The sequence below is a fragment of the Periplaneta americana genome, chromosome 10 (assembly GCF_040183065.1).
Source record: "Periplaneta americana isolate PAMFEO1 chromosome 10, P.americana_PAMFEO1_priV1, whole genome shotgun sequence".
NCBI classification, from domain to species: domain Eukaryota; kingdom Metazoa; phylum Arthropoda; class Insecta; order Blattodea; family Blattidae; genus Periplaneta; species Periplaneta americana.
In genome coordinates, this window is record NC_091126.1 from 29,640,826 (window position 1) to 29,661,809 (window position 20,984).

At 36.3% G+C, this 20,984-nt stretch overlaps 1 protein-coding gene across 1 annotated transcript; it reads right to left on the reverse strand.

The window, feature by feature from the left end:
• Window positions 1–219: 219 nt before the first annotated feature.
• On the reverse strand, window positions 220–7,156 carry LOC138707278 (testis-expressed protein 264 homolog). The gene is made up of 3 exons (XM_069836599.1): window positions 6,832–7,156; window positions 4,023–4,244; window positions 220–2,439 (listed from the first exon to the last, which is right to left on the reverse strand). Exons 1-3 carry the CDS (start codon window positions 7,129–7,131, stop codon window positions 2,245–2,247), a joined length of 717 nt encoding a protein of 238 aa, XP_069692700.1. The 5' UTR covers window positions 7,132–7,156; the 3' UTR covers window positions 220–2,244.
• Window positions 7,157–20,984: the final 13,828 nt, after the last annotated feature.

Consider the following 20,984-nt stretch of genomic DNA (forward strand, 5'->3'; position numbering starts at 1 on the left):
TATTAATTAGTACCTGGAAGACATTTGTAAACTTCTGGCAATATTGGAACTACTACATAATGTATTGGTAATAACAATTATATGTAATATTTAGAGTCCTGTGTTTGGTTACCTCATGAATTATTGAATTCAAAATGTTTTCAACACATGTTCGGTACAATGAAACATTAATACTAAAGATTACTAAAGAAAGTCAGACCATAGACAATTTGTCTCAAAACTTACTAAACGTCACTTGTATCACTTTGCTTCTGAGTGTCTCAACTGGTATGGGTACATATCACAGATGCTCAGTGACAGCCTACCTCAAAGATTGTTTGCTTATAGACCTAACAGGAAGAAAGACCTTCGATGGCCAAAAAAGCGATGGAAAGACCAGCTCACCTGAGGCAGAACAAGTCAGAGGCCTAATCGTTGACAGAATTTGATGATATTTGTTATGCATCTCAAGATATTGTCATACACAGCTTCAGAGCATCTCTGAGAGCGTGTGTTTGCATGAATATTGTTTAATATATTTCAGTAAATATATCTTTATCTTAATTCGAATGGTTTCCTCATTAGTTATTACATACCTGAACGAAATGTGGTTGCTCTTGAAAATAAAGGGGCTGGCTTCTGATTTATTTTTTATGCTCGACCATGCCGAAATGTAGTAATTATACACCTGGTAGCAGTCCTTTAATTCATGTCATTAAAGTACACCTATTCATTAAAGTTCAGGTTTTCGATTATTCTCGGAATGCAATCGAAAGACAACTATCAAAAGGTCACGGAGGCTGGAAATCCAATACTGTCGCAGAAGGTTATGTTCTGTTACTATAATAATTAGCGTTAATTGTAAATAATATTCAAATAAATTCAATTTGTCATCTCGTTTTTCAATGTCGATTTCAATTTCAAGGTTATATCAAGACTAATGTTTATCTTACTATTATCAAGGTCAAGGTCGTCGATATTCGTTTCCCGGAAAAAATCAATACTTTCGCGTCTGCACACATCTCACAATTCATGAGGTAGGCTATTGCACTCACTCACATAACAATAACATGAATACTTACGAATAATTTCAAGTTAGAAATATGGTCGAGCATAAAAAGTCGTATGAAACTTGCCTATAATGGTAATTAAGACGCTTGTATGAAAATTATGAAACTCGCTTGCGCTCGTTTCATAAACATCCTCGCGTCTTAATTACTATCATTATAGGCTCGTTGCATAATGTACTATTTTAGTTTCGTCTATCTCCAGCAAAAATTATTGTTGTTATTAAATCCAGGTACACGAATAAATAGATATAGATACACGGTACTGTCACATGTCGGAAGACTGTTTGCTTCACTGAAGCGTAAATTGTTCATTTGGAATTTGCTGTCCATATGCAGCTAGATGATCAATGTACACCTAAATTGTATTGAAAGTAACCAAACGCAGGACTCTAGTATATAAATAATGCCACAGAAAACTACTTTTCAGGAGTCACAACACAATGTAAAAGTTTACATTTTTAAGAACAATACAACTATATTAAGTGAACACAACTGGTCATGAAAAAATATTCTTACAGGTAACAATGAAATACCTGAAGTAAAATAACTTACACATCACACATTAATCAACAGTACTTTCACTAGGTTTATAAAGATATTATGAGGACTTACAGATATTAGTCTTTGAACTCTTCTATTATAATTAGGATCTCGGAAAACTTGAGTGACACAATTCAGATAGCCTCATTCATATTAAGGACGGAACTGGTGTGACCAGAGGATAACATATTCATGAGGACTATCACTTCATTCCTAAATTACATTTTATCAGTCTTTTTATAAAACAACGCAAGGACTCATATATATATATAAGTATATATACTGCTAAGATACATTACAACCTTAGCTTAGATATATAAAAAGTAATAAATAACTGAAATTATATATTAAAAAATGCTGCTTCATATTTCTGGATAAGATTATATGAAGGGTATACATGCAGAAGGGGCTCATTGCAATTTTATGAAAAATTGGTTTATTGGCTCTGCCTATAAAATTTTCAGAGGGCTTTCAGTTAATGTAAAGTGGAATGGGGGGAAAAAAAAGGGGGGGGATGATTAATGTTCAATTAAATAAACGCTGCACTTTAAGAAAGGTTACGATTAAAAAAAAAGGCTCTCCTGTAAAATTTGTTAAAATGTTCATCATACACTTCTGCACATGTACCATATTATTAGTCACCCATTAGTTCTCCTCAATCGCTGTGTGAAGCATTCAGGCTTGTGTCGCTGGTATCGGCTTCAGCTTCTGCTTCTTGGGCAGCGAGAGGGACCATCATTGCCGCAGGAACATAAAAATCATCCTGGCGTGCAAGTGGAACCAAAATGGTACTCTCTCTGTATTTTCTATTGCAGATCTCAATTGCTGGATGTCCACACAGGCGACGATGCTTCAAAAGAGAACAATGAAAAAAGTTTTTTTTTCACTTACTGCACATATGAAGAGAAATAAGAAAATAGACCTACCAGTTTCTATTTTGCAAATATGGCGGTAAAATCGATTCAACCTCTATTATGTGATTGTATGAACATTTGGGATTCATTTACTATAGGATATCGCTTAATTTTCGTCAAGTTGGACAAACCATGACGTCACAATATGGCGCCAATGACGTCACAACGCAGTGACGTCACAACATGGCCGACATAAACCAAAACAATAAATAAATAAAACTATCTAAAAAAATTTAAAAAACAAATTGACGATATCCCATTCTACAATATAACCCAACCGCTCTTATTCAAAATACGATATCACCAAAACGATTCACGATATCCCATACTGGAACAGAGCCCATCCGCTCTTATCCAAAATACGATATCGCCAAAACAATTCACGATATCCCATTCTGGAACACAGCCCATCCGCTCTTATCCAAAATAGGATATCAGCAAAACAATATCACAATATCCCATTCTGAAATATAACCCATCTGCTGTTATCCAAAATACGATATCACCAATACAATTCACGATATCCCATTACGGAATATAACCCATCCACTCTTATCCAAAATACGATATCACCAAAACAATTCACGATATCCCATACTGGAACAGAACCCATCCGCTCTTATCCAAAATAGGATATCAGCAAACCAATATCACAACATCCCATTCTGAAATATAACCCATCCGCTCTTATCCAAAGTATGATATCACCAAATCAATTACAAACATCCCATCCTCTCATGTCACTAAAATATCACCTCAATGATCATCATCGGGGCTTGCAGTCCTGATACCCCGCTTTTTGCATCATGTGCTACACGTCGGATCATCATCGGGGCTGCTCCTATTGGTGATATCGTATTTTGGATAAGAGCGCAATTTTGAACCCCAAATAAAAACATTAAAAAGAAACAACGAACAGATCCACACACACACCCATATATACAAAACCAACAAAAATAAAAACATATATCTACAATAAATAAATTAAACATTATCCTCGATACATAATTATTACCCTAGCAAACGAAAACCCATCCTTATAAAAAACAAATAAAACACTCACCATCCAAACCTTCTTTTTATCCTCTCAGATCCAAACACATCCTTAACCGATATGCCATTCAAACCTCATGAATACCAACCATGAACATAAAAATTTACAAATCTACCGGCCTAACCACTTCCATCCAAAAAGTGACGTCATAATATCACTTCACTCCATTCTACAATCTAGCCAACATAAATTCTCATAAAAACAATAACGATATCCTATAATCAAGTAAACCCGAACATTTCTGGGCCTGCCCTGCATATCATCCCTCCTCTGGCAAACTAGCGAAACTGACAAATAAGCGACCCTGCACTTAAGGTCTACATTATACTATTTAATAGTACATTATAGACCTTAAGTGCAGGGTCGCTAATTTGTCACTTTCGCTAGTTTGCCAGAGGAGGGACGATATCTAAGTGACATAGTATTTACCAAAAAAGTTCTCATTTATCTTAAACTATTGCTTACCTCGATGTAATTTATTAGTTTTTTGAAAACTTGCTGGTGTATCATAGGTTTTGTAAATGGATCCAAGTAGGAATATGTTGTGTATACTGCATGTGATACTCTTGGGAATGTTGTTACGCAACATCCCATATCCAAGAACATAAGAACCATGTCGAAATTCGGAAGAACTCCCTCTTCACTCAGTATGAACCCGGATGCAAATGCCTTGGGTCTTGGATATGCCTGAGGGCGAAAAAGAAAACCTAAATATTGCTGTCGTTACAAGAAATAAAGAGCTATAATTAATCAGAATGAGACAGTTCTGGCCATAAATTAAATCTCATCTATACATTCTTCTTGTGGAGTAATGGTTAGCGAGTCTAGCCGCGAAACCAGGTGGCTCGGGTTCGATTCCAGGTTGGGGCAAGTTACCTGGTTGAGGTTTTATCTGGGGTTTTCCCTCAACCCAATATGAGCAAATGCTGGGTAACTTTCGGTGTTGGACCCCGGACTCATTTCATCGGCATTATCACCTTCATCTCATTCAGATGCTAAATAACCTAAGCTGTTGATAAAGCATCGTAAAATAACCTACTAAAAAAAATACATTCTTCTTAACAAATCCATAAGCATGTACTTGAAGGTTCTTTTTTTTAATGGCATCATTCAACCAAACGTCCCTATCTAGGAGTGAAGCACTGGAGCTGTAGTTCTTTTTGTCATTGTAAGCACTGTCGTCAATGCACCATGGGAAGTACAATGTTACATCTGGATGATAATGAAATGATTCATAGAGCAGTAGTGAAATGTCAGTAGCACTCTTGTCCCACACAAATTCCACTGGACCCACCAGGACTTCAACCAGCATGCAAAACCGGTGTTCCAGTCATTCAGCTAACAGTGCACCTGTGTGTATAGAAAGTACCCCTTCTTGGCAGAAATATTTCTTACTGTGATCAAAATCAACTTGTATTTTATATCATGTATCTTATGCTGACCTGTTGACTCCTGTAGACTGAGTCATCTTTCAGCCGATATCAAGTCTCTTAAATCTCTTTTTAACAATGTTGCTCTCACTAAGGCTACAAATAGCTACATCTATACTAATAATAAATCTGTAGCCAAAATTTTTCTGGTAATTTTCGATTTTCCAAAAATAATTGGTGTTAACATGTATAATTAACCATCCTGAAAACGAAAATCACTTTTTTGAAATTTTTGTTTGTATGTCTGTCTGTCTGTCTGTTACCTTTTCACGCAATAATGGCTGAACCGATTTATATGAAAATTGGAATATAAATTAAGTTCGTTGTAACTTAGATTTTAGGCTATATGGCATTCAAAATACTTTATTTAAAAGGGGTGTTATAAGGGGGCCTGAATTAAATAAATCGAAATATCTCGCTTATTATTGATTTTCATGAAAAATGTTATATAACAAACGTTTTTTTAAATAATTTCCGATAAGTTTTATTCTATACAAAATTTTGATAGGACTGATATTTAATGAGATAAATGAGTTTTAAAATTACAATAACAACTCCATCTAAGGCATTGTACTGAAATAAAAACAAATGACTTCGTCTATAAGGGGCCTTGGACAACAACAATCGAAAGCTATTAAACATAGCCTACATAGAATGTTTCTGTGTTTGTATGAAGTAATATCGGAAGCTAATTATTATTATTTAATTATTATTTCACTATTGGACATAATTCTACAATGTTATTACAATGATTCAACATAACGAAAACTCGCTTTGTTCGAATCAGTGACAAGTGAAGTTGAGTTAGTTTAGACTTTTGCTATGCTTTGCATATACCCACAATTATATAAGAATGTGTTCTTCCTCGGAAGGCATACCAAATTCTAAACTAACCTAACATAACACTGATACGACCTTAGGAAAATCCTCGCCTTTTCTCTACCTCTTTCATCCCGCTCGAACGATCTTGACTGCCCACACCTTTCTGCCAGCTAGTACTTTCACAACAACTTTCGACCCTTACTTTCGGTATGAAATTGGCGCTGGCACTCAATTTGTCAGCTTTACCTTCGAAACACACTTTTCAGATTTCATTACTGCACTGGTTGTAATATATTTCGGGCACACTCAAAGATACATAAATATTTTCACGGATTGGTAATTATTTACTTCAGCGATACCGTACTTGTCTCTTGTTTATGGAAATAACTGAACAAGTGGTAAAGGTAAAAGGTAAAGGCGTCCCAGTAACATGCCATGAAGGCACTTGAGGGGGCATGGAGGTAGAGCCCCATGCTTTCCATGACCTCGGCACTAGAATGAGGTGGTGTGGAGAGCACCACGCTCTGACCGCCTTTTACCCCCGGGAAAGACCCGGTACTGAATTTTATAGGAGGCTGAGTGAACCTCGGGGCCGTTCTGAAAGTTTGGCAACGAGAAAAAACCCTGTCACCACCTGGAATCGAACCCCGGACCTTCCAGTCAGTGGTAAACGACATAATAAAGAAGGGGTATGTGGACGCTGTGAACGCTTAGTGAGAGGAAAGTAAATAGAAACACTTCTGTTTTTAATTCTGGCAATTATTATACACCGCCAAAAAGCACGTTAAGAAAGTATGGTTGGAAGTTATCACGGCGAACATATCACAACTTAACCTAACTTCCGGAGACTCGTGGGTAGTCTACAGCATACCTCGATGGTGATCACACAACAAGATGTAGAGAAACAGTGGGTACGTACGGTTTCACTAAAGTAAGTAATTACGCACGAATTCTATTCTGACAGCTTAGAGGTTCCAAATTCATCAGCTAGTACAGGCCTACTTACAAAGACATGAACTTACCGAAACATTTCTTTTCTCATAATAAGATATAAGTATGGACTTCCTTGGTGTCTCTGGTGTAATACCATAACCGTACCTCATCAATTGTTTTACTGCATTATCTGGAACTACACCATTGAACTTATACACCACAACCAGTTTCCCGAAAGGTGACGGACCTACTTTTAACTCTATACTTTCGAAGAAACCAAGCCACCACAACACTGTAATCACTGTCAACACCAGTGTTATCACAAATACAATGAACCAAAAACCTGAAAACTCCATTTTTCCAGAAAATAGCCGCAAATACACACTCATAAACTATCGGTGTTCTAACACACTTAAAAACTCCACCACAAAGCCGGTATCGAATTCGTCCTATTTAACGACTTCTTCGCGGCTTTAGTATATCGATAATCGAAAAGGGTTGGAAGAATGGACAACGATCACAGTCAACAACTCTATACCTGTAAAATACACAAAGGTTAAGGCAGCTGGGGCGTCTCAAGCTGCCAACAATTTAAATATTTGCAGGGTTATGATAACGTTTTTGGAGAAATGATTTTGCGTAGTTTATATTGTAACTTTTATTACAACAACAATAATGTAACTTTATTTGTCACAACAATAATAACTTTATATGATTTAATTTAAACACTCCCATCAACAATGGGATTTCCACTCCACACAGCAACACAGTATTTGTTATTGCACTCCACAGACGACAATGACAATTCACTTGGATTATTGAAAACAACAATGTACTGCTAATCTCAACTAATGTTCACAAAGCACTATTTACAAAACAAAACTGTCAGTTCTCAGTTCGTTTGCCTTGGCTAGTTATTCTAGCTCATTCACTCAAGTTCACAGTATCTCGAACCCAAGACTTTCAAGTCAGTCCACTGAACTTCGAACTCAGGTCCCCCAACTGCGGTCCACCGCAGTCGAACCACAGACTCCGGATACGCCGCACTCGTCTGGACGCTCGCAGAGTTGCGGACACACACTCAAGTCGAACTCCGGTCTCGAAGCTGGCTTCACTGCTACACAAGACTGACTGGCTTGCTGACCAAAAACTAACAACTACTACTGGCTCCTTCTTCGCGTCTCCCATTTATCACTAAATCAAAGTTTCCAGAAAGTACGATCCTGGAAGTTTCTGCTTCTAGAGACTTATTCTCGCTGCTTCGTTTCTTCACGATTCTGTTCGGGAGGTTTCGTCTTCCCCTTTCACCTCGCACAGCGAAGCACCCAAAGCTTTGCGTCCCCTTTCGCCTCGCGCCGCAGTGCACCTCCCCTTGCCCCCTCGGCATGCAGACGTTCCCCTTACGTCCGTCTCCCGCGCGCCCTGTCGGACGCGCGTTCGAATCCCGACGCAGCTGTCACAATATGATATTTTATGTCACACAGTAACTCTATATAGACTTATTAATCTTATTTTAGAAACTTACATGAATATTACACTCAGTTCATCTGAGAAAACAATAAACGTGAGAAATTGAGATTCAACTGAATTCCTTCTTCTCCTTACTTTCAAGTGAATCATACTTACATACAAATTGATTTACAGAAACCGAAGGTTCATTGCCGCCCTCACATAAGCTTGTCATCGGTCCCTATCCTGAGCAAGATTAATCCAGTCCCTACTATCATTACACACCTTCCTCAAATCCATAGTAATAATATACTCCCATCAATGTCTCGTACTCCCCAAAGGTCTCTCAAGTGATTCATAGTTTGAAATAACGTTATATATTTTTTCGTGTCTGGATAGCAAATTAAATTTACTACTAAATGTATTTATGTATCATTTGAACTCTGTACGTATTTCCTATCAGGAAAGTCTATATTAGTAGCTCAAAAACAAGGACGTCATTTCAGTTTTAGCTTAGGGGAGACAATATTTTTGTAGGGTAGATCTCATCGAGTGCCGTACTCCACAATATTTCCTCAGAAATTAACTATTTTCCATACCGTAAATTGAGGTAAACTCGACCGCTGACGTAAAGTTGATAATAAAAAAGAGATGTAATCCATACAGAATGCACTGAAGATATTTTAAAGTCCACTTTCTTTCTCTCTTTAAGTATCGGCATTATTTTTACTAATTTACGCCACAAGTAAGTAAGGGTGTTATGGTATTTTATGATAAGTTTACACCAATTTACAATACTTTTCTAGTTTCCACACATACACCTACCACAGTCTAGTAGAGTTTATACATACAGTCACGAAGCTTGAGGTGATTTCTTTTTTGCATTTCTCGCGATACAATGCTTCAAGCGGTTAGCAACTCAGAGTATTAGGAACAATTAGTACTGATCCTAGTGGCTAGCAACTAAAGTTCAATTGTCATTGTATGCATATTCCCTACGCAGGGGTGAATCTAGCTACTTAGCGCCTCTAGGCAGAGAAAAATATTTCCGCCCCTTATTTCGCCCTACTATATGCCTCATTTGGATCAACTGAAATAATTGATTCCGCGTCATATTACTCTTTTTAATACCGGAAACGCTTGACTCAGATAAACCACACACTCCACTATTTTCGCTACCTACTGTTCGCCACATGATTACATTCTGATGTATCTGGATTCGAACTGGAACAAGCTGGCTGTTTGTTTTTTAAATAGCACATCTATTTTTGCACTTTTTCTCATAATTTCCTCTTTTTTATTGCCTTGTCTTTCACGAGTTTCCGGTATTGGTGTTTAGTCTCCTGTCCGAAGACAGGCCTGGACCCCACAAGTGACACCATCAAGGCATCACTCATAAGGCAACTAGGCCAGGAGATAATGGGATAGGGTGACAAGTTCCTTTCCCCCTCCATTGCATACATCGCTGACTAGCTACATATTAGATATTACACTAATCAGATTTCAGATTCAATTCTTCCTCTGACACATATCGTCGAGATGTACTGTCTGATAATAGATGTACATATCAGCTACAACCTTAATCAGCGGTGTTTCCGGTATTGAGAACCATTTAGTTTTTTCCGACTGACACTCATTATAATGAATATTAAAATATAAATTACCCAGGTACAAAATAACTGCCGTTTCAAATTAAACTGAACACGCGTCCGGCTGCTACAATGGCTGGCGGTATTTTCTTTGAATTGAAGTGCGGATAAACATTATCGAGTGTTGATACTGGCTACTCTTATGACAGAGTTAGCGGCGTCTCTCATCACAAAGTTTAGCCTATGATAACGAGCAACGATATTTGTCTTCCTAACGTATCGTAATATAATACCAGTACGTTCTTTAATGTTATCACGTGAGACTCTCACGGTGAGAGGGCATAACATTGAAAAAAGTGTTATGATCGCATTGTGACACTATTATTGAAAAACTGTCCCTTTTCCGTTGGCAGATTGTTGATTAAATTTGAACTGACTGTTTGCCATTGTGCGTTTAAGTCCATGTACTCTTTTAAAGAGTTATGAATAAAATTTAAAAAATATAAAAAATAACAGTAATAGCTTAAAAACTACCCCCTCAAATCTGCCGCTCTAGGTAGCTGACTAGTCTGCCTAGGCCTAAATACGTCCCTGTCCCTACGTATTCAGCTTCGATACTGTGTGTATTATTCAAACGATCTTTAGCTCTTAGGTCACATTGAAGATCAATAAGTTCGAGCTGTAAATCGTTAAATGTTATGTTTTATTTAACAGCGCTCGCAACTGCCGAGGTTATATCAGCGTCGTCCGTGTGCCGGAATTTTGTCCCTCAGGAGTTCTTTTGCATGCCAGTAAATCTACAGACATGAGCCTGTCGCATTTAAGTCATCGAACTGGCCCGGAATCGAACCCGGAACCTCGGGCATTGAAGGCCAGCGCTATACCAACTGCGCTAACCAGGCCGACATGTAAATTGTATGACACTGTTTCAACTGGTGTTGAACGAATTCATTATGATAACTTTAAACTTCTTTCCAATTAATTCAAGATCTTCGAACCTAGAATTAAATTCATTTTGAATTTCAATTAATATTTGCACATAATCTTTTAACATGGCTTCATCACGAGCAGTTTCTATTGTTCGAAAGTGAGTCATATTACCTTCCCGAAACTGACTTACGAAAAGTGTACCGTAATTTCACACAACTATGGTCCAATATCTCATCACTTTTTAGATTTCTCAATGTAATTTACAAAATAAAACTATTAGAAGAATTTATTTTGTTGATATCAACTTTAGAAAGGTCAGGAATTAATATCAAACACTTTTGTTATTCGAAATGTAGTTGGTATATGGAACGTCTTTCCATAAACTGTGGACTATAGTTGTGTTATGAAGTCACAACTACAGTCCATTGAATATATCCTAATATAAATCGCTCATGGACTACAGTTGAGAGGATGTTTTGCAACTGTGTCATACAGCAGTCAATAGTTTTTAATATAAAATACAGATTTTGCAGAAGACAGTGAGAAAAATTATTTATTTCTTAATTTTAACATAACCGCTGTTTCTTTAAGAAAAATACAATTTGTATCAAATAATGAAATCAATATAAAACCAAAAAAAAAAAAAAAAAAAAAAATTAAGACAACCATTCTTAATCAAAATCAAACATTCTCAAACAGATAGGTACATAATCAGTTGGTTAATTTTTTGTTTAACTCCATAGACCTTCAAGTTCAGGCACATGGAAAAGCTTCCTTTTCGTACTTCGCTACTTTGGCTTACTGATAGATCGTTTAATATCTTTTAAGGATGATTTGAAGTATCTTCGAGTGTCTCTTCAATGTCTGACAAGTTCAATGAAGATTTGATGCCAAGGAATATCCATCTTCATTTTTCACGGTAGAACTCTCTACTGCCTTCCCCTTGCAATAACCTTTGTTTCTGCTTGAGCAAATTGCAATTTTGGAGGTAGATGGTAATGCAAAATTTTCAATATCTGCTGCTGAATTACTTTTACTTGACTCAACATCAAGTTTCTTCTTTCTCCTCTTTATGATGTTCCTTTTTCTATTGCTTGATTCGTCGTCATTTCTATATATTTTATGAATGTGTCTGAAACAGCACTTCCTTCTGGGTTTCTGACTTTAGGATCAGAACATGATGGCACACTTCCTAGAACTTCAACTGCACAAAGAGGAAAGATTGCAACTTTCCTGAATCCAACTGCAAATTTGCTTGCGATATCGGAATACAGTAACTTTATTCCAGGGCTTATTTAATAATGGAGGAAATACATTTTTGGAATCTGTTGGTATGCTTCTTCCATCTGGTGTCCCTTTTCACTCGTCAAGTATTTGCCGCCAATGGTATTTCAATTTCGAAAACAAGTTCTGTTAAGTGGTTGCATCAGATCGGTCATAATTGGAGACTGCAAAACCTGTGATAATTCAGTCTTGTGACGTTCTGAAAAGCATTTTGCCCAACGTCTTCCAGGTAGATTCTTAGAGAATGCTGGTACTTTGCGGTCTTGGCTATCCAGGTACATTTTCACATTACACCTGAAGTAGAATAACGTTATCAGAAATCCAAGATTGGACATGGATATAGCATGTTCGGCGAATGCACGAATGCTTTTTTTTTTTTTTTTCTGAAGACAAGAAGAACCATTGTCGATCAGGTGAGTTTAGTTTATTTTCATGCAGTGCTCTCGAGTTAGGTATTATAAAACTACGAGGTATTTTGTACTTTTCTGCGGCTTCCCGCTGCGTCAGTACCTTGTTGGTGATATATTTTATACAGAGATCCATACTTCTGTCATCATATAGCTTATAAGACCTTCCTGCCAACTTTCTACGAAAAATTTTATTAGGTGGCACCACCAGAAGCTATAAAAAACATTCTGTAATGTAAGAACCGAAACCAGAAGTCGGAACACAACTATGGTCCACAAAAATGATAGGACCATAGTTGAACTCCAAGTGCCATTTTTTATTATTCTTCCAATAAATATGAAAATACATATGCAACTGTAAAAATATTCATTAAATGTATGTAAATACTAAATTACCTGTCATATAGATCATCAAGAACACAGAAATTCTTGTTGTGGTAACTGATGGCAGAGAAAGTTTCCAGTGGACGAGGTAACATGCAAAACCTAACTCCACTTGACAGTTGACTAGCGACAAAACATGGCAGACAGGATGCGTTTCATAACGCTCACAATATTACTATATCTATGCTCTATGCTTTAGTATTTAAATAATCACTAACTATCACTAGGAACTGAGATATCACTGTTTTCTGAGCGCGTGTGTTTGGACCATAGTTGTGGCTTAGGACCATAGTTGTGTGAAATTACGGTACGCTTACGACTGAAATCCCGTAATTTATTCAACATATCAGCAATGAGCTGGCCTTTTCCCTGAAGAAAGATATTTAAATTGTTGAAGATTAAAAAATTCTAACGTACGCTACCTCATGTAATAATGCAACTTTCAACTTCTGAACCTTTTTACTGCGATCATCACCAACAAAACCATCGTATTTCTATGTGTGGACTAGAAATGACGCATTATATTATGTTTTCCTCTTCCTTTCAATCTTTTGTGGCAGATAAGTATTGACTCCAGTTGCTGTGAAAAAGCATTTTCCCATGCAATATTGAAAGAATTTGCCTGATGATCACTTTTCCGTCTTTTAGATTCCTCCATTATGTAGCCGTAGTTAGGCAAAGTGAAATAGCTACAGATAATACACACTACACCAGATAGCTGTCTATCCTCTACTACCTATATTAGGCCTACGTCATTCCGTCGTACCTTACTGGCGAGCTGCTAGACGGCTCTCCCACTTCCCGCTCCGAAGTAGCGGCCGCGCTGAATGAGCGCCGTTTGTGCAGGCCTGTACTAGACTGAGGACCTATTTTAAACTTATCCTACTTATACGATACATTTACATGCAATTACTGATGGTACGACGTACGTTCGAAAAAAGGAATACGCAAGTTTGAGGAAGAAATTTTAATTTCAATTAACACAAAAAAATGTACTTTTCTTGGAACTGCACAATCAACACCAATCTCACAACAAATCCCTCATTATGTTTTCAAGTAACAAAATCAGAGCAGCATTGGAAAATAATAAGCAATGAGGAAATAACCATCTGATCTTTGCTATTGAAATTAATGGCACTACTCTTACAAAATCCATCGAAGCTGCAAATCAGTTGAACGAATGTTTTGAAAATATATTCATTGTTATTATGTTCAATTTGTGTGCATCCTATTAGGTCTAAGATTGGTGCACGGGGGACGTCAAATAACGTAGGTCCAATTTTCTACAGAATTTTCTTGATTTCAGCATCCATAAACATAGGCCTACTCTCTTCAAAATGAAATGAACACAGTGTGATGATATTGTAGGCCTACAAATAAAAATAATCGACATTTTGTCCATTAAATCTAATCTTCTAAACCTTATCAGTCATTTTCTACTCCTGGAAGAAGACAAGAATAGAAGACGTAAGGTGGACAAGTAGTCCTGAAAGCAAATAACCTGTATTACTAAAAATAATATTAGACCGATTGTACGCCATTTTTCACGTGTATTTAATATGTTCTTTCTGACATACGAATAGATCACTGATAATCAATAACAGTTTTATAGAACACAATAATACCACGTTGGTTACGATTATGAGTTATGAATTTTCTGACCTCTCTTGATCTTTAGGGAAACTGAATAACTCGAAGATGTTAATTTGTTGTCGCTGCAATTTACAGCACTATACACATTTTCCTTTATCCCGAGACATTATTAAAACATCATTGACAACCCACGTCCCTTTCATAAACATGTGCTGGCACAAGACCGTCTCCAATAAGATGGTCTTGGCTGGCAATAGCAATTCTATGACCTCTTGCTTCAACTTTTTAGCCGCTTGGGCGTAGCGCTCTCGTATCCAAAGACAATATGTGTGTGTGTGTGTGTGTGTGTGTGTGTGTGTGTGTGTATATATATATATATATATATATATATATATATATATATATATATATATATATATATACTTGACTCACACAGAACGTTGGTGTGCTGTCCAACATTGAAACCAGTCTGCGCACGTTTACGGCGCCATGTTACTGGTAGAAACATACTTGTCCTTTGTTTTGTCTCTGGTGTTTTTAATGAACAGTGTGAAAGTAATATAAATTGTTGTGATAATAGTATGAATTTTGGTTTTGTAAATATTATTATAGTTTATATGAAGTGATGTGCTTTGTAAATAGTGAAAAATGGCGATTTCCTGTACGGCGTATAAGTGCAATGACACGTGGCTTAGAGGGTCAGGAATTTCTTTTCACGAGTAAGTACAAACACTTTAAAATAATAAAATTGAATTCTGAAGGCTACATTGAAATTGTAACATATGTATATCTTAGATACCATAGTTGAAAAAGTTTATAATTAGGCAACAATCTGTCTTTACAGATATAAGAGACAAATTGTTATAATAAGAGACAAATTTGTGTCTTCATATTATGTAAAATTGTGTTCGTCTCATTTTAAAGGTACAGATTTTTGGGAAAGTAATGGCAATAGAATTTTGAAAGATGATATACCATCCCTGTTTAATTTCCCAAGCCATTTGCAAAAGGTACGATATAATATTGTCTCTGTTGTTACAATATCAATATCATTAAAAGTGAATCAGTAGTTTACGACAATAAAGAATACTTAATTGTTAGTACAGGTAATCAAACTGTTGAGAAATACCATTGAGTGAATTATTTAGACTTACACATCAGATGTTAAACACATTAGTGGGAAGATAACTTTTTGTTTTTATTATGTAAATGAATTTATCTGTAAGATAATAAACTTTCATTCAAAATCCATATATGGATAAGTAAATATACAGATAATAAATAAACATAAATAAATAGCTATAATAGCTAAGCCTTCTTTGTGAACTTATGATTCAGGTTTCACCTATAAATAACTCTTTTATATTTTGCCGGATATATCTTATTTAAAAAAAAAAACAAGGAATGGCATCTTATTGATATTACATATGTGCATAAAAATTATGTACCATCACTTCGCAAGCAATGATAATATATCTATTTAATTTATTTAAAGTAACAATATAATATATAAAGAAATACACACATAAAAAGTATGTCGCTTTTTTATTTAACATAAAGTGATTATGTTTAGTTTTTAGGTCTTCACGTTACCTATTGTTTGCAATGTATTAGATTTTTTATTGGGTTATTTTACGACGCTTTATCAACAGCTTAGGTTATTTACCGTCTGAATGAGATGGTGATAATGCCGGTGAAATGAGTACGGGGTCCAGCACCGAAAGTTACCCAGCATTTGCTTATCTTGGGTTGAGGGAAAACCCCGGAAAAACCTCAACCAAGTAACTTGCCCCGACCGGGAATCGAACCCGGGCCACCTGGTTTCGCGGCCAGACGCGCTGACCGTTACTCCACAGGTGTGGACGCAATGTATTAGATACCGGTACTTTTTATCATTGATAGCATTCCCTTTATTAATTGAAGAATGAATTCAATGTAATTTCGCTACATTTGCGCATTATATTTTGCCAGATTACTTATATCCTGCGGTCTAGAAGCACCGGTAATATAATTTTCGATTCTCTAAAACTTAACAACAGGTCTATACTGATTATCACATATTTATTTCACTTAAGAATTTGATTATAGTAAGAACTTGTTTAATCAAGGTGCATATATTTATGTCTTGTGATCTAAGAGTAATGTATGTTAAAATAATTTTAGATTCTCTGAAACCTAACAATATGCCGATTATCATAAAATTATACATTCTACAATGTGTATTGTGTAGACTTATTTATGGATGTATGAGCATGTTTTCTATAAATTGCTGCGTACGGATTTCATTTTCTTTAATGCTCTGACGCATATCAATGAAACTTTGAATATGTTTATTTCGTCCTAATTTTACGTTAAACGTCGAAAATGGCCATAATCTGTCAATTTTAGATCATCACAGCGTTAAATTGCGTGATTTACGTACTGCTATTATGCGTCTGCTCTCCAACAATATGACGGCAAGCGCAGCGTTCAATTTGCCCCGGTTTCTTCGTTCTGCGCAGCCGAGACTGTAGGGGCTTGGTCTTAACCGGGCTTAATAGCAAGCAACCTAATCTCGAAATCCAACAAGCTAGCCACCAGAGCGCATTTTTCCCAGCAAACTATAGAGTGGAGAGCAGCCATCAGCGCTCCCACCGCGGTTATTTGTAAATGTATTAGCAATTATCATCATTTTGAAATCCAAAAGGGTTTGGATGTAGCCTAGATCATATACTTCTATGATCTAGGGATGTAGGAAAAATAATTACACGGAAATTGCTAAATTTAATTTAATGACAGTTTAAAGCCCGGTTCCCACGGTGCTTGTTTCTGTAATGGATTCCAAGCTGGGAGCGCTCATGGCAACCCTGCGTGCTCACTTGCTGGAAATAATGCCTTTTCGTGTTGGCTTGCAGGCTGGAACCAAAGAAGATGATTTAGTATCACCACTGAAACCATGTCGCCATGTTCGTTGTTTTCCAACTAAATCCGTTTTTTCTAACATTCCTTAGTTTCTAAGAAACAGCAATTAAACATCGGACTGCAGCCATTTTACACATCTAGTTTAATTACCTTATTACGACATTTACTATTATTAATGTAGGACTTTAGTTGTTTTCTAATCTCGGTTTAGTTTCTTTTTGGTCGTGAGTGTTGGCAACAGATGAAGCAGCACCACAGTCTAATAGATACAGTCACGCAACTCATACGTATAAAATATGCCAACATTTGACAGCTGGCGCGACAGTAGCCCTCTAGCGGCAGGTAAGTTAAAAGTGTGCATACGACATATGATAACACATCAGAAAACGGGTTTCGCGTAATTTATTTTATATTTTTATGCTATACAATAAGTGTATATGGTTCTTATTAATTCTACTTTAGAATCCTGGAAGAATTTCACACGCAGTTAATCTACAAGTTTCAGAAGCTGGGAATAAACGTAATTCTTTCTGCTCCTTACAACTGAATCATGGCCCTGATCACGTATCATGGTTTGAAATAATATAATTGTTCGTGCGTGGTCGGTTAATTCAATTCATTCCTAAATATATTTATGAATCATTGGAACTTTGTATTTCCTGTGAGAAAAGTAAAAATTAGTAGCTTCAAAATTGTAGGGCGTATCTCGTAGGGTACATCGCGTGGTGAACTCCTCTCCCCATTTCCTGAGAAATTAACGATTTTGCATACCGCAAATTGGGGTAAACTCGGCCGCTGAGGTAAACTTGAAAATAAAAAAGGGGAAGATTTAAACATTAATATTAAGTTCATTAATTTTCTATTTCTTAACAACCGGTATTTTCTTTATTATTTTGAGTCACAAATAGTGCTGATGTTATGGTTTAAATTTTTATAGCAAGTTTACCGCATTTTACATTACATTTCCAGTTTTCACACATAATGCCTAATTTTAACTTATCCTACCTATATAATACGTAATTTACATGCACTTACTGTTAATATGACGTAGGTGAGAACAAATAAATGAACACACAATTTTGTTGAAAAAATTGTAACTTCAATTAACTCAGAAAATGTAGGCCTAATTTTATTTTCAGAGCAGAAGTGGTGTAAGTGAAAAATGGGTAATGAGGGTTAAAGTAAACATTCTGTAAAGTACAGCGCAAAGTGGCAGTTAATATTGAATGTATTTAAACTATTAATAGTCAGTGAATAGCACGAACGGCTCAAATAATCACTGGGAATGTAAAATCAACACCAATAACAGTCATGCAAATTATTACAGAAAAGAATCCTTTTTATATTAAATTTAAAAAAGGTTCTTTTATTTCTTGAGAACTTAATACGTCTGCCACATGAATCTGCACCAACACATCAGAAATTTATCGACATAGTCTGAATTTATTCAAGAATTGAATATTGTGCAAAAGGATTACTATACTCCATGAATTCTTGCAAAATTAACACCATGATACCTACTTGCATGCAATATAACATTCAACTTTTGAAAAATATAAAGGAAAAAACACGAATACAAAAATTATGGAATTACTTGCATTAAAAACTGTAGATACATTATCCAAAATCGGAATGGTTACACATTTACACATATGATCTGTGCAAAAAAAAATTATATACTGTAACAGGTATTAACTTTGTTTTTATTTAAACTTTCTTTCCTGACATACAAATAGGTAACTGATAAGTAATAAATGTTTTATAGAACACAATACGTAGGCTACCTACAACGTGGATTATTGGTTATGACTGAGTTATGATTTTCTCTTGGTCTTTAGGGAATCTGAAGAACGACAAATTCGGGATTTAAACTTGTTGTTACTGCAATTTTCGTCATTGCACACATTGCCTTTATTCCGACGCATGATTAAAACGTTATTATAACACCTCGCATCCCTTTAAAGCACGTGCTGGCTGTATCAACCCTATGAGCAGTGCCTTGCCTGCCGCTTGGGCGCTAGTGCCGTGAATGTTGGCAAAAAAAAGTGTTGAAGTTGCGTGACTGTATCTATTAGACTGTGGCAGCACCTGATTTTCTAATTTCAACTATGAAAAGAGCGAATTCTGTGTGAACACTAACCAGCATTGTAGCAAACACAGGAGCCATCGCCATACCCACCAGAGAACCAGGCTAGCTGGCCAACAAGGAAACACGCAATTAAACAAGCACCGTGGCACAGTCGCTCAACTCCAACACATTTTTCTATGGAACATTCGACAGCTGACGCGACAGTAGCGCCCAAGAGGATCGGAAGCAGCGTTGCCAACTGGGCTGACGGAATTTCAACGTAGCGGACGGGAAAGAAATGGCTTTGAGGGATGACTGATTTTGTGGCGGAATTTACAATTTGCAGCGTCTTTTAACTTTTTTGGGGGGGGGGGATTTTACTTTTTCTTTGAACAGCCGTACCATGTTAAAGAATTCAGTTTCAGATCTCGTTCTTTTACTACTTCGTTTTAAAGGAATACTTAAAGTTACTGTAAAGCAAATGATAATTTTGCTTGTTTGAAATGTCTAGATATCAAATCTTCAAGTTTGTTCCAAAATTTTGAAAACTGTACTGCAAGACCCATTCGCCTTCAAGCACATAAAAATTTCACAAAGTATTTTTTTCCTCAGTACCTAATGAATGTACCGACCTCAAAATTCTAGGATCTCTTGTGTTAAATACCACTTGGAAAAAAAAAAAAAAAAAAAAAAAAAAAAAAAAAAAAAAAAAAAAGGGAATTGCTTTAGAAATGTAGAATTTGTACATCTCAAATTTCGGTCCTCTTGCATGGGTCTAAACCAGATAGCAATGGTTATAGGAGGTTCGAATCTCCGTAAGTTAAAATTTTTTACATTACAAATTTACCATAATAAGTTTTTATAATCACAATTTACACAAGTACCAAGCGTCGGCATCATCTGGAAGTCGATTGAATGTTTAGTAAATAGCACAACCCTTCACCCGGGAAACACTCCTGTCTGTTAATAAAATCGTCTTCATTTATTCTGATTTATAGCTTTTAAAAATATGTTTAACAAACATTAAAACATGTTACAATTGTAAACATAGGATATAATTCTATTTGTTTTAATAATGACAATATTGAAGTGATACTGTTTACCATTCTTCAGATCATATTGGAATTTAGCTTTCTGTACCTTTTGTTTACCTGTATTCTTCACAGGAAGCGTTGACATCGATTATAGTCTGTCTCGTCATTACTCTTCAGGATGGCAGATAGACAGCAATAGCTCTCGTTCACGTAGGTTACTCTGCATGAGAGATTGGTGTCCTTTTGACCACTGCTAAGAGGTGGGCGTTATTAATACTTGAGAACAATGAAATATGAAATCGTCCAATTCCTGGTTGGCCACGAATCTCTACAAGGAAAGAGGGCGCCATCTTAATCAGAGAAATTGAAAACCATCCTTTTCGAAGTGCCTTTGAATTGAAGATGGTGTCCAACTTTCCCAGCTCCCCACTAACCATGAGGAAACTTTTAGAGAGCGTGGCATAAGGTCTCGAACTGCGATGAAAGAACATTTGAAAATGGACCATGTTGTATGCTACTATCTGGTAGGACTTCGATTAGAGAAATATCATTTTCTCCAACGAGATAATTGTCTCCAGTAGCACTTATGGTTCTGCTCGTTTG